Source organism: Sesamum indicum, linkage group LG13 (genome assembly GCF_026168435.1).
Source record: "Sesamum indicum cultivar Baizhima isolate 11 linkage group LG13, ASM2616843v1, whole genome shotgun sequence".
Classification (NCBI taxonomy): domain Eukaryota; kingdom Viridiplantae; phylum Streptophyta; class Magnoliopsida; order Lamiales; family Pedaliaceae; genus Sesamum; species Sesamum indicum.
Genome location: NC_142669.1, coordinates 8,440,206 through 8,454,367, shown reverse-complemented (window position 1 = coordinate 8,454,367; position 14,162 = coordinate 8,440,206). Strand labels below are relative to the sequence as shown.

At 32.4% G+C, this 14,162-nt stretch overlaps 1 protein-coding gene across 1 annotated transcript; it reads left to right on the top strand.

Annotated features, from left to right (window-relative positions):
* Positions 1-13,288: 13,288 nt before the first annotated feature.
* Positions 13,289-13,983, top strand: LOC148784472 (uncharacterized). Its single transcript, XM_088876963.1, has 2 exons — positions 13,289-13,515; positions 13,632-13,983. Exons 1-2 carry the CDS (start codon positions 13,362-13,364, stop codon positions 13,778-13,780), a joined length of 303 nt encoding a protein of 100 aa, XP_088733089.1. The 5' UTR covers positions 13,289-13,361; the 3' UTR covers positions 13,781-13,983.
* Positions 13,984-14,162: the final 179 nt, after the last annotated feature.

The following is a 14,162-nucleotide window of genomic DNA, read 5'->3' as shown; positions in this document are numbered from 1 at the left end:
TGTGATCCATAATTACAGTAAAACCTCTATAAATTAATAAACTATCTAAAGTAATAAAATCTTCCGGTCCTAACTTGGGCCTTTGTAAAAAATCATCAAATTCGATAAGATAATAAGATAATATTTTTTTGAAAAATTCTTTTATAAATATTAGGTCCCATTAAAACTCTAAATTAATAATTCATAAATATTATAATTATAAATATTATGGTAATTTGCTAAAATATGAAGTTTGTAATACTTTATGCATTTGATCATTTATAACAAGAACTGCCAAAGTCTGAATAAACAATGTACAAAAACTTAAATACATATGCTTATTTTGCTAATTCTGATTCAGAAGAACACGTACAAAAACATAAGTAAACAAATTAGCACAAACGGCTGAATAAAAGTTTTGGATAGAATCAATGAGTTAAACAGGATCTGATGAAAAAGATGAAATTAGTTCAGGACCACATACTAAAAAAGTAAGGTTGATGTTTTCTTTCAGAAAGTGAGCAAATGCAGACCAACAGGGGAGCAAAAAATACAATCTCTACACAAATTCCTAGCAGTAGTTTGCAGAAGCACCAACGCGCTCAAACTTACAAATCAGATATATGAACATTCAATAGATAAAAGATTCACACGAACTAAACAAAAAGCTAAGACATTAACCAATACACATCAACAACAGATAAAATTACTTTCTCTTCTTCCTCCAGGCCTTCTTCTTTCCTCCAGTGGCACGCCTCTTGTGCATGGAATCCCGAGAAATACCTGTGCATCAATACCATCTACGTTACTCTCTCTCTCTCCATAATCACCAAAAAGATTCAAATGACCAGAACGTTTCAGACAAAGGAAGCCGGAAATTAAACTGAAATCATACCCATGATTGCCGGCGGTGGATTCTAGGGCTACGATTAATTGCAAGGCAGCAACGGCGGTACTCCAGCAATGAAAGAAGACGAATGATGGGTTCGCTGAGGCTTTTAGATGCTCCGCTCAAAACCCTAGATCTCCCAAATTACCAATACACCCTCCAGATTTTAAACACGAACGACGCCGTTTTTATGACCACTGTACCCCGAAGGCTATTTTTGCATTTCTTTTATCAGGACTCTATTGATGCTAAGCCCAACTACAAAGCCCAATTATGAAGTAGTAACCAAATGGGTTTAGCTGTGACCCAAGAATTTGGGCCACTATTATGAGTATGGGCCGGCCAATTAAACTCCCATTTGTTCTTTTTTTTTTTTTTGTTACATTTTTTAAAATTTAATATAATTATAAATAATTTTTATTATTTAAAAAATCCATAAATATATAATTTTTGAAGAATTTGATGAAAATATCAACTTTATTTTAATTAATTTTCAAACACCCCTGTTTGTGATCCATAATTACAGTAAAACCTCTATAAATTAATAAACTATCTAAAGTAATAAAATCTTCCGGTCCTAACTTGGGCCTTTGTAAAAAATCATCAAATTCGATAAGATAATAAGATAATATTTTTTGAAAAATTCTTTTATAAATATTAGGTCCCATTAAAACTCTAAATTAATAATTCATAAATATTATAATTATAAATATTATGGTAATTTGCTAAAATATGAAGTTTGTAATACTTTATGCATTTGATCATTTATAACAAGAACTGCCAAAGTCTGAATAAACAATGTACAAAAACTTAAATACATATGCTTATTTTGCTAATTCTGATTCAGAAGAACACGTACAAAAACATAAGTAAACAAATTAGCACAAACGGCTGAATAAAAGTTTTGGACAGAATCAATGAGTTAAACAGGATCTGATGAAAAAGATGAAATTAGTTCAGGACCACATACTAAAAAAGTAAGGTTGATGTTTTCTTTCAGAAAGTGAGCAAATGCAGACCAACAGGGGAGCAAAAAATACAATCTCTACACAAATTCCTAGCAGTAGTTTGCAGAAGCACCAACGCGCTCAAACTTACAAATCAGATATATGAACATTCAATAGATAAAAGATTCACACGAACTAAACAAAAAGCTAAGACATTAACCAATACACATCAACAACAGATAAAATTACTTTCTCTTCTTCCTCCAGGCCTTCTTCTTTCCTCCAGTGGCACGCCTCTTGTGCATGAAATCCCGAGAAATACCTGTGCATCAATACCATCTACGTTACTCTCTCTCTCTCCATAATCACCAAAAAGATTCAAATGACCAGAACGTTTCAGACAAAGGAAGCCGGAAATTAAACTGAAATCATACCCATGATTGCCGGCGGTGGATTCTAGGGCTACGATTAATTGCAAGGCAGCAACGGCGGTACTCCAGCAATGAAAGAAGACGAATGATGGGTTCGCTGAGGCTTTTAGATGCTCCGCTCAAAACCCTAGATCTCCCAAATTACCAATACACCCTCCAGATTTTAAACATGAACGACGCCGTTTTTATGACCACTGTACCCCGAAGGCTATTTTTGCATTTCTTTTATCAGGACTCTATTGATGCTAAGCCCAACTACAAAGCCCAATTATGAAGTAGTAACCAAATGGGTTTAGCTGTGACCCAAGAATTTGGGCCACTATTATGAGTATGGGCCGGCCAATTAAACTCCCATTTGTTCTTTTTTTTTTTTTTGTTACATTTTTTAAAATTTAATATAATTATAAATAATTTTTATTATTTAAAAAATCCATAAATATATAATTTTTGAAGAATTTGATGAAAATATCAACTTTATTTTAATTAATTTTCAAACACCCCTGTTTGTGATCCATAATTACAGTAAAACCTCTATAAATTAATAAACTATCTAAAGTAATAAAATCTTCCGGTCCTAACTTGGGCCTTTGTAAAAAATCATCAAATTCGATAAGATAATAAGATAATATTTTTTTGAAAAATTCTTTTATAAATATTAGGTCCCATTAAAACTCTAAATTAATAATTCATAAATATTATAATTATAAATATTATGGTAATTTGCTAAAATATGAAGTTTGTAATACTTTATGCATTTGATCATTTATAACAAGAACTGCCAAAGTCTGAATAAACAATGTACAAAAACTTAAATACATATGCTTATTTTGCTAATTCTGATTCAGAAGAACACGTACAAAAACATAAGTAAACAAATTAGCACAAACGGCTGAATAAAAGTTTTGGACAGAATCAATGAGTTAAACAGGATCTGATGAAAAAGATGAAATTAGTTCAGGACCACATACTAAAAAAGTAAGGTTGATGTTTTCTTTCAGAAAGTGAGCAAATGCAGACCAACAGGGGAGCAAAAAATACAATCTCTACACAAATTCCTAGCAGTAGTTTGCAGAAGCACCAACGCGCTCAAACTTACAAATCAGATATATGAACATTCAATAGATAAAAGATTCACACGAACTAAACAAAAAGCTAAGACATTAACCAATACACATCAACAACAGATAAAATTACTTTCTCTTCTTCCTCCAGGCCTTCTTCTTTCCTCCAGTGGCACGCCTCTTGTGCATGGAATCCCGAGAAATACCTGTGCATCAATACCATCTACGTTACTCTCTCTCTCTCCATAATCACCAAAAAGATTCAAATGACCAGAACGTTTCAGACAAAGGAAGCCGGAAATTAAACTGAAATCATACCCATGATTGCCGGCGGTGGATTCTAGGGCTACGATTAATTGCAAGGCAGCAACGGCGGTACTCCAGCAATGAAAGAAGACGAATGATGGGTTCGCTGAGGCTTTTAGATGCTCCGCTCAAAACCCTAGATCTCCCAAATTACCAATACACCCTCCAGATTTTAAACACGAACGACGCCGTTTTTATGACCACTGTACCCCGAAGGCTATTTTTGCATTTCTTTTATCAGGACTCTATTGATGCTAAGCCCAACTACAAAGCCCAATTATGAAGTAGTAACCAAATGGGTTTAGCTGTGACCCAAGAATTTGGGCCACTATTATGAGTATGGGCCGGCCAATTAAACTCCCATTTGTTCTTTTTTTTTTTTTTGTTACATTTTTTAAAATTTAATATAATTATAAATAATTTTTATTATTTAAAAAATCCATAAATATATAATTTTTGAAGAATTTGATGAAAATATCAACTTTATTTTAATTAATTTTCAAACACCCCTGTTTGTGATCCATAATTACAGTAAAACCTCTATAAATTAATAAACTATCTAAAGTAATAAAATCTTCCGGTCCTAACTTGGGCCTTTGTAAAAAATCATCAAATTCGATAAGATAATAAGATAATATTTTTTTGAAAAATTCTTTTATAAATATTAGGTCCCATTAAAACTCTAAATTAATAATTCATAAATATTATAATTATAAATATTATGGTAATTTGCTAAAATATGAACTTTGTAATACTTTATGCATTTGATCATTTATAACAAGAACTGCCAAAGTCTGAATAAACAATGTACAAAAACTTAAATACATATGCTTATTTTGCTAATTCTGATTCAGAAGAACACGTACAAAAACATAAGTAAACAAATTAGCACAAACGGCTGAATAAAAGTTTTGGACAGAATCAATGAGTTAAACAGGATCTGATGAAAAAGATGAAATTAGTTCAGGACCACATACTAAAAAAGTAAGGTTGATGTTTTCTTTCAGAAAGTGAGCAAATGCAGACCAACAGGGGAGCAAAAAATACAATCTCTACACAAATTCCTAGCAGTAGTTTGCAGAAGCACCAACGCGCTCAAACTTACAAATCAGATATATGAACATTCAATAGATAAAAGATTCACACGAACTAAACAAAAAGCTAAGACATTAACCAATACACATCAACAACAGATAAAATTACTTTCTCTTCTTCCTCCAGGCCTTCTTCTTTCCTCCAGTGGCACGCCTCTTGTGCATGGAATCCCGAGAAATACCTGTGCATCAATACCATCTACGTTACTCTCTCTCTCTCCATAATCACCAAAAAGATTCAAATGACCAGAACGTTTCAGACAAAGGAAGCCGGAAATTAAACTGAAATCATACCCATGATTGCCGGCGGTGGATTCTAGGGCTACGATTAATTGCAAGGCAGCAACGGCGGTACTCCAGCAATGAAAGAAGACGAATGATGGGTTCGCTGAGGCTTTTAGATGCTCCGCTCAAAACCCTAGATCTCCCAAATTACCAATACACCCTCCAGATTTTAAACACGAACGACGCCGTTTTTATGACCACTGTACCCCGAAGGCTATTTTTGCATTTCTTTTATCAGGACTCTATTGATGCTAAGCCCAACTACAAAGCCCAATTATGAAGTAGTAACCAAATGGGTTTAGCTGTGACCCAAGAATTTGGGCCACTATTATGAGTATGGGCCGGCCAATTAAACTCCCATTTGTTCTTTTTTTTTTGTTACATTTTTTAAAATTTAATATAATTATAAATAATTTTTATTATTTAAAAAATCCATAAATATATAATTTTTGAAGAATTTGATGAAAATATCAACTTTATTTTAATTAATTTTCAAACACCCCTGTTTGTGATCCATAATTACAGTAAAACCTCTATAAATTAATAAACTATCTAAAGTAATAAAATCTTCCGGTCCTAACTTGGGCCTTTGTAAAAAATCATCAAATTCGATAAGATAATAAGATAATATTTTTTTGAAAAATTCTTTTATAAATATTAGGTCCCATTAAAACTCTAAATTAATAATTCATAAATATTATAATTATAAATATTATGGTAATTTGCTAAAATATGAAGATTGTAATACTTTATGCATTTGATCATTTATAACAAGAACTGCCAAAGTCTGAATAAACAATGTACAAAAACTTAAATACATATGCTTATTTTGCTAATTCTGATTCAGAAGAACACGTACAAAAACATAAGTAAACAAATTAGCACAAACGGCTGAATAAAAGTTTTGGACAGAATCAATGAGTTAAACAGGATCTGATGAAAAAGATGAAATTAGTTCAGGACCACATACTAAAAAAGTAAGGTTGATGTTTTCTTTCAGAAAGTGAGCAAATGCAGACCAACAGGGGAGCAAAAAATACAATCTCTACACAAATTCCTAGCAGTAGTTTGCAGAAGCACCAACGCGCTCAAACTTACAAATCAGATATATGAACATTCAATAGATAAAAGATTCACACGAACTAAACAAAAAGCTAAGACATTAACCAATACACATCAACAACAGATAAAATTACTTTCTCTTCTTCCTCCAGGCCTTCTTCTTTCCTCCAGTGGCACGCCTCTTGTGCATGGAATCCCGAGAAATACCTGTGCATCAATACCATCTACGTTACTCTCTCTCTCTCCATAATCACCAAAAAGATTCAAATGACCAGAACGTTTCAGACAAAGGAAGCCGGAAATTAAACTGAAATCATACCCATGATTGCCGGCGGTGGATTCTAGGGCTACGATTAATTGCAAGGCAGCAACGGCGGTACTCCAGCAATGAAAGAAGACGAATGATGGGTTCGCTGAGGCTTTTAGATGCTCCGCTCAAAACCCTAGATCTCCCAAATTACCAATACACCCTCCAGATTTTAAACACGAACGACGCCGTTTTTATGACCACTGTACCCCGAAGGCTATTTTTGCATTTCTTTTATCAGGACTCTATTGATGCTAAGCCCAACTACAAAGCCCAATTATGAAGTAGTAACCAAATGGGTTTAGCTGTGACCCAAGAATTTGGGCCACTATTATGAGTATGGGCCGGCCAATTAAACTCCCATTTGTTCTTTTTTTTTTGTTACATTTTTTAAAATTTAATATAATTATAAATAATTTTTATTATTTAAAAAATCCATAAATATATAATTTTTGAAGAATTTGATGAAAATATCAACTTTATTTTAATTAATTTTCAAACACCCCTGTTTGTGATCCATAATTACAGTAAAACCTCTATAAATTAATAAACTATCTAAAGTAATAAAATCTTCCGGTCCTAACTTGGGCCTTTGTAAAAAATCATCAAATTCGATAAGATAATAAGATAATATTTTTTTGAAAAATTCTTTTATAAATATTAGGTCCCATTAAAACTCTAAATTAATAATTCATAAATATTATAATTATAAATATTATGGTAATTTGCTAAAATATGAAGATTGTAATACTTTATGCATTTGATCATTTATAACAAGAACTGCCAAAGTCTGAATAAACAATGTACAAAAACTTAAATACATATGCTTATTTTGCTAATTCTGATTCAGAAGAACACGTACAAAAACATAAGTAAACAAATTAGCACAAACGGCTGAATAAAAGTTTTGGACAGAATCAATGAGTTAAACAGGATCTGATGAAAAAGATGAAATTAGTTCAGGACCACATACTAAAAAAGTAAGGTTGATGTTTTCTTTCAGAAAGTGAGCAAATGCAGACCAACAGGGGAGCAAAAAATACAATCTCTACACAAATTCCTAGCAGTAGTTTGCAGAAGCACCAACGCGCTCAAACTTACAAATCAGATATATGAACATTCAATAGATAAAAGATTCACACGAACTAAACAAAAAGCTAAGACATTAACCAATACACATCAACAACAGATAAAATTACTTTCTCTTCTTCCTCCAGGCCTTCTTCTTTCCTCCAGTGGCACGCCTCTTGTGCATGGAATCCCGAGAAATACCTGTGCATCAATACCATCTACGTTACTCTCTCTCTCTCCATAATCACCAAAAAGATTCAAATGACCAGAACGTTTCAGACAAAGGAAGCCGGAAATTAAACTGAAATCATACCCATGATTGCCGGCGGTGGATTCTAAGGCTACGATTAATTGCAAGGCAGCAACGGCGGTACTCCAGCAATGAAAGAAGACGAATGATGGGTTCGCTGAGGCTTTTAGATGCTCCGCTCAAAACCCTAGATCTCCCAAATTACCAATACACCCTCCAGATTTTAAACACGAACGACGCCGTTTTTATGACCACTGTACCCCGAAGGCTATTTTTGCATTTCTTTTATCAGGACTCTATTGATGCTAAGCCCAACTACAAAGCCCAATTATGAAGTAGTAACCAAATGGGTTTAGCTGTGACCCAAGAATTTGGGCCACTATTATGAGTATGGGCCGGCCAATTAAACTCCCATTTGTTCTTTTTTTTTTTTTTTGTTACATTTTTTAAAATTTAATATAATTATAAATAATTTTTATTATTTAAAAAATCCATAAATATATAATTTTTGAAGAATTTGATGAAAATATCAACTTTATTTTAATTAATTTTCAAACACCCCTGTTTGTGATCCATAATTACAGTAAAACCTCTATAAATTAATAAACTATCTAAAGTAATAAAATCTTCCGGTCCTAACTTGGGCCTTTGTAAAAAATCATCAAATTCGATAAGATAATAAGATAATATTTTTTTGAAAAATTCTTTTATAAATATTAGGTCCCATTAAAACTCTAAATTAATAATTCATAAATATTATAATTATAAATATTATGGTAATTTGCTAAAATATGAAGTTTGTAATACTTTATGCATTTGATCATTTATAACAAGAACTGCCAAAGTCTGAATAAACAATGTACAAAAACTTAAATACATATGCTTATTTTGCTAATTCTGATTCAGAAGAACACGTACAAAAACATAAGTAAACAAATTAGCACAAACGGCTGAATAAAAGTTTTGGACAGAATCAATGAGTTAAACAGGATCTGATGAAAAAGATGAAATTAGTTCAGGACCACATACTAAAAAAGTAAGGTTGATGTTTTCTTTCAGAAAGTGAGCAAATGCAGACCAACAGGGGAGCAAAAAATACAATCTCTACACAAATTCCTAGCAGTAGTTTGCAGAAGCACCAACGCGCTCAAACTTACAAATCAGATATATGAACATTCAATAGATAAAAGATTCACACGAACTAAACAAAAAGCTAAGACATTAACCAATACACATCAACAACAGATAAAATTACTTTCTCTTCTTCCTCCAGGCCTTCTTCTTTCCTCCAGTGGCACGCCTCTTGTGCATGGAATCCCGAGAAATACCTGTGCATCAATACCATCTACGTTACTCTCTCTCTCTCCATAATCACCAAAAAGATTCAAATGACCAGAACGTTTCAGACAAAGGAAGCCGGAAATTAAACTGAAATCATACCCATGATTGCCGGCGGTGGATTCTAGGGCTACGATTAATTGCAAGGCAGCAACGGCGGTACTCCAGCAATGAAAGAAGACGAATGATGGGTTCGCTGAGGCTTTTAGATGCTCCGCTCAAAACCCTAGATCTCCCAAATTACCAATACACCCTCCAGATTTTAAACACGAACGACGCCGTTTTTATGACCACTGTACCCCGAAGGCTATTTTTGCATTTCTTTTATCAGGACTCTATTGATGCTAAGCCCAACTACAAAGCCCAATTATGAAGTAGTAACCAAATGGGTTTAGCTGTGACCCAAGAATTTGGGCCACTATTATGAGTATGGGCCGGCCAATTAAACTCCCATTTGTTCTTTTTTTTTTTTTTTGTTACATTTTTTAAAATTTAATATAATTATAAATAATTTTTATTATTTAAAAAATCCATAAATATATAATTTTTGAAGAATTTGATGAAAATATCAACTTTATTTTAATTAATTTTCAAACACCCCTGTTTGTGATCCATAATTACAGTAAAACCTCTATAAATTAATAAACTATCTAAAGTAATAAAATCTTCCGGTCCTAACTTGGGCCTTTGTAAAAAATCATCAAATTCGATAAGATAATAAGATAATATTTTTTTGAAAAATTCTTTTATAAATATTAGGTCCCATTAAAACTCTAAATTAATAATTCATAAATATTATAATTATAAATATTATGGTAATTTGCTAAAATATGAAGTTTGTAATACTTTATGCATTTGATCATTTATAACAAGAACTGCCAAAGTCTGAATAAACAATGTACAAAAACTTAAATACATATGCTTATTTTGCTAATTCTGATTCAGAAGAACACGTACAAAAACATAAGTAAACAAATTAGCACAAACGGCTGAATAAAAGTTTTGGACAGAATCAATGAGTTAAACAGGATCTGATGAAAAAGATGAAATTAGTTCAGGACCACATACTAAAAAAGTAAGGTTGATGTTTTCTTTCAGAAAGTGAGCAAATGCAGACCAACAGGGGAGCAAAAAATACAATCTCTACACAAATTCCTAGCAGTAGTTTGCAGAAGCACCAACGCGCTCAAACTTACAAATCAGATATATGAACATTCAATAGATAAAAGATTCACACGAACTAAACAAAAAGCTAAGACATTAACCAATACACATCAACAACAGATAAAATTACTTTCTCTTCTTCCTCCAGGCCTTCTTCTTTCCTCCAGTGGCACGCCTCTTGTGCATGGAATCCCGAGAAATACCTGTGCATCAATACCATCTACGTTACTCTCTCTCTCTCCATAATCACCAAAAAGATTCAAATGACCAGAACGTTTCAGACAAAGGAAGCCGGAAATTAAACTGAAATCATACCCATGATTGCCGGCGGTGGATTCTAGGGCTACGATTAATTGCAAGGCAGCAACGGCGGTACTCCAGCAATGAAAGAAGACGAATGATGGGTTCGCTGAGGCTTTTAGATGCTCCGCTCAAAACCCTAGATCTCCCAAATTACCAATACACCCTCCAGATTTTAAACACGAACGACGCCGTTTTTATGACCACTGTACCCCGAAGGCTATTTTTGCATTTCTTTTATCAGGACTCTATTGATGCTAAGCCCAACTACAAAGCCCAATTATGAAGTAGTAACCAAATGGGTTTAGCTGTGACCCAAGAATTTGGGCCACTATTATGAGTATGGGCCGGCCAATTAAACTCCCATTTGTTCTTTTTTTTTTTTTTGTTACATTTTTTAAAATTTAATATAATTATAAATAATTTTTATTATTTAAAAAATCCATAAATATATAATTTTTGAAGAATTTGATGAAAATATCAACTTTATTTTAATTAATTTTCAAACACCCCTGTTTGTGATCCATAATTACAGTAAAACCTCTATAAATTAATAAACTATCTAAAGTAATAAAATCTTCCGGTCCTAACTTGGGCCTTTGTAAAAAATCATCAAATTCGATAAGATAATAAGATAATATTTTTTTGAAAAATTCTTTTATAAATATTAGGTCCCATTAAAACTCTAAATTAATAATTCATAAATATTATAATTATAAATATTATGGTAATTTGCTAAAATATGAAGTTTGTAATACTTTATGCATTTGATCATTTATAACAAGAACTGCCAAAGTCTGAATAAACAATGTACAAAAACTTAAATACATATGCTTATTTTGCTAATTCTGATTCAGAAGAACACGTACAAAAACATAAGTAAACAAATTAGCACAAACGGCTGAATAAAAGTTTTGGACAGAATCAATGAGTTAAACAGGATCTGATGAAAAAGATGAAATTAGTTCAGGACCACATACTAAAAAAGTAAGGTTGATGTTTTCTTTCAGAAAGTGAGCAAATGCAGACCAACAGGGGAGCAAAAAATACAATCTCTACACAAATTCCTAGCAGTAGTTTGCAGAAGCACCAACGCGCTCAAACTTACAAATCAGATATATGAACATTCAATAGATAAAAGATTCACACGAACTAAACAAAAAGCTAAGACATTAACCAATACACATCAACAACAGATAAAATTACTTTCTCTTCTTCCTCCAGGCCTTCTTCTTTCCTCCAGTGGCACGCCTCTTGTGCATGGAATCCCGAGAAATACCTGTGCATCAATACCATCTACGTTACTCTCTCTCTCTCCATAATCACCAAAAAGATTCAAATGACCAGAACGTTTCAGACAAAGGAAGCCGGAAATTAAACTGAAATCATACCCATGATTGCCGGCGGTGGATTCTAGGGCTACGATTAATTGCAAGGCAGCAACGGCGGTACTCCAGCAATGAAAGAAGACGAATGATGGGTTCGCTGAGGCTTTTAGATGCTCCGCTCAAAACCCTAGATCTCCCAAATTACCAATACACCCTCCAGATTTTAAACACGAACGACGCCGTTTTTATGACCACTGTACCCCGAAGGCTATTTTTGCATTTCTTTTATCAGGACTCTATTGATGCTAAGCCCAACTACAAAGCCCAATTATGAAGTAGTAACCAAATGGGTTTAGCTGTGACCCAAGAATTTGGGCCACTATTATGAGTATGGGCCGGCCAATTAAACTCCCATTTGTTCTTTTTTTTTTTTGTTACATTTTTTAAAATTTAATATAATTATAAATAATTTTTATTATTTAAAAAATCCATAAATATATAATTTTTGAAGAATTTGATGAAAATATCAACTTTATTTTAATTAATTTTCAAACACCCCTGTTTGTGATCCATAATTACAGTAAAACCTCTATAAATTAATAAACTATCTAAAGTAATAAAATCTTCCGGTCCTAACTTGGGCCTTTGTAAAAAATCATCAAATTCGATAAGATAATAAGATAATATTTTTTTGAAAAATTCTTTTATAAATATTAGGTCCCATTAAAACTCTAAATTAATAATTCATAAATATTATAATTATAAATATTATGGTAATTTGCTAAAATATGAAGTTTGTAATACTTTATGCATTTGATCATTCATGGATGATTTTGCGATGTCTTTTAGATGAGAAGACATGATTGGGTGTCATAAATTGTTTTATTTTCATATTGAGATTTATATAGTATATGTTTCATTCATCATGCATTAATATATTTAATTGGCTATCATAGTTATTTAAGTACAACGAATTAATGTAAACATATATATTTAAGTAATTTCAATGAATTGATACATGCATCTATGAATATAATAGTTAATTGTATACAATGAATTGATATTATACATAAATATATTTAATTAGTTACAAAGAATTGATTGATTCATGAATATAATCAATGAAACGTATATGAATTCATTTATTTTCAATACATATGTACTAAAATTTGCTAAATTTAAAAAGTCTCTATTTTAATTAATAAAATATTAATTTATTGATAAATTAATACCTCTCTAAATTAATAAAATTTCAGGGTGCCAAAATTATTAATTTATAGAGGTTTTACTGTATTAATAACATATAATTTAAAACTAAAATTAAGAAATTATAAAAATATTTTTAATTTAAATTATTTAATAAATTTGTTATATTTATAAATTTATAGTTATAAATTTGTCATAAAAATTATTAGTAATTAGAAAATATTTATAATTGGAAAAATATTTGTTTTTTTAAATAAAACATAATGTTGGATGAAACCCATAAGGAGGTTGAAGACTGAATAGTGAAGAGTTGCATTGCGGAAGAGCTAAGAGAGAAGGAGAAATGAATACTGATATAACGGCGTCGGTGAAGCCGGAGTACCCGGTGATAGATCGGAATCCTCCTTTTACGAAGACCGTTGCCAATTTCAACACCCTTGACTACCTCCGCCTCACCACCATCACCGGCGTCTCCGTCGTCGTCGGTTACCTTTCCGGTACCCGCTGCTTTCCTCACATTGTCATAGCTCTGATTAGTTGATTCGATTTTTCATTTCGGAGAAATTTGGTCTATTGTTTGCTGAGGCTTTTTGGTGTTTTGATGAATGATTAGGGATTAAGCCGGGAATTAGGGGGCCGTCGATGGTGACGGGAGGTTTGATAGGGGTAATGGGAGGTTTCATGTACGCGTACCAGAATTCTGCCGGGAGACTCATGGGTTTTTTTCCCAATGAAGGCGAGGTTGCCAAGTACAAGAAGTGATTTTTTTTTTATTTTCTTTTTTGGCCCCGGAGTTTCTGTCTTTTCTTGCCTTCTTATTAATGCTTCATCGTGTTGGTATTTCTGGTGGAATTGATCCCTAAGAGGGATGATTCCTTGTTTAGGTTTTATTATGTTTAAATTTTCTGTAAGAAGCATCTCACCATGTTATTATGTTGCCTGACTAATCATATTCTTGACAGCAACTATCTTGACTTTAATAATCTTCTTGGTTGTGTTTGTGGATGGAACTAAGTTTGGTGTCATGCACTTTAGTTTGTTTCAAGTCGAATTTCTCTCCTCTACTTATATTTATGTTTCTTGGATGGGGATTAGATGAATCTGTTGCCAATTATTCGCAGTGTTTCTCTGTAATTCATTCCAC

Bases quoted from the DNA above. Each gene is read 5' to 3' on its own strand.
- LOC148784472 (XM_088876963.1), top strand. From the start codon at position 13,362: ATGAATACTGATATAACGGCGTCGGTGAAGCCGGAGTACCCGGTGATA. The intron at 13,516-13,631 runs GTACCCGCTGCT...ATGAATGATTAG, and splicing joins CGTCGTCGGTTACCTTTCCG to GGATTAAGCCGGGAATTAGG.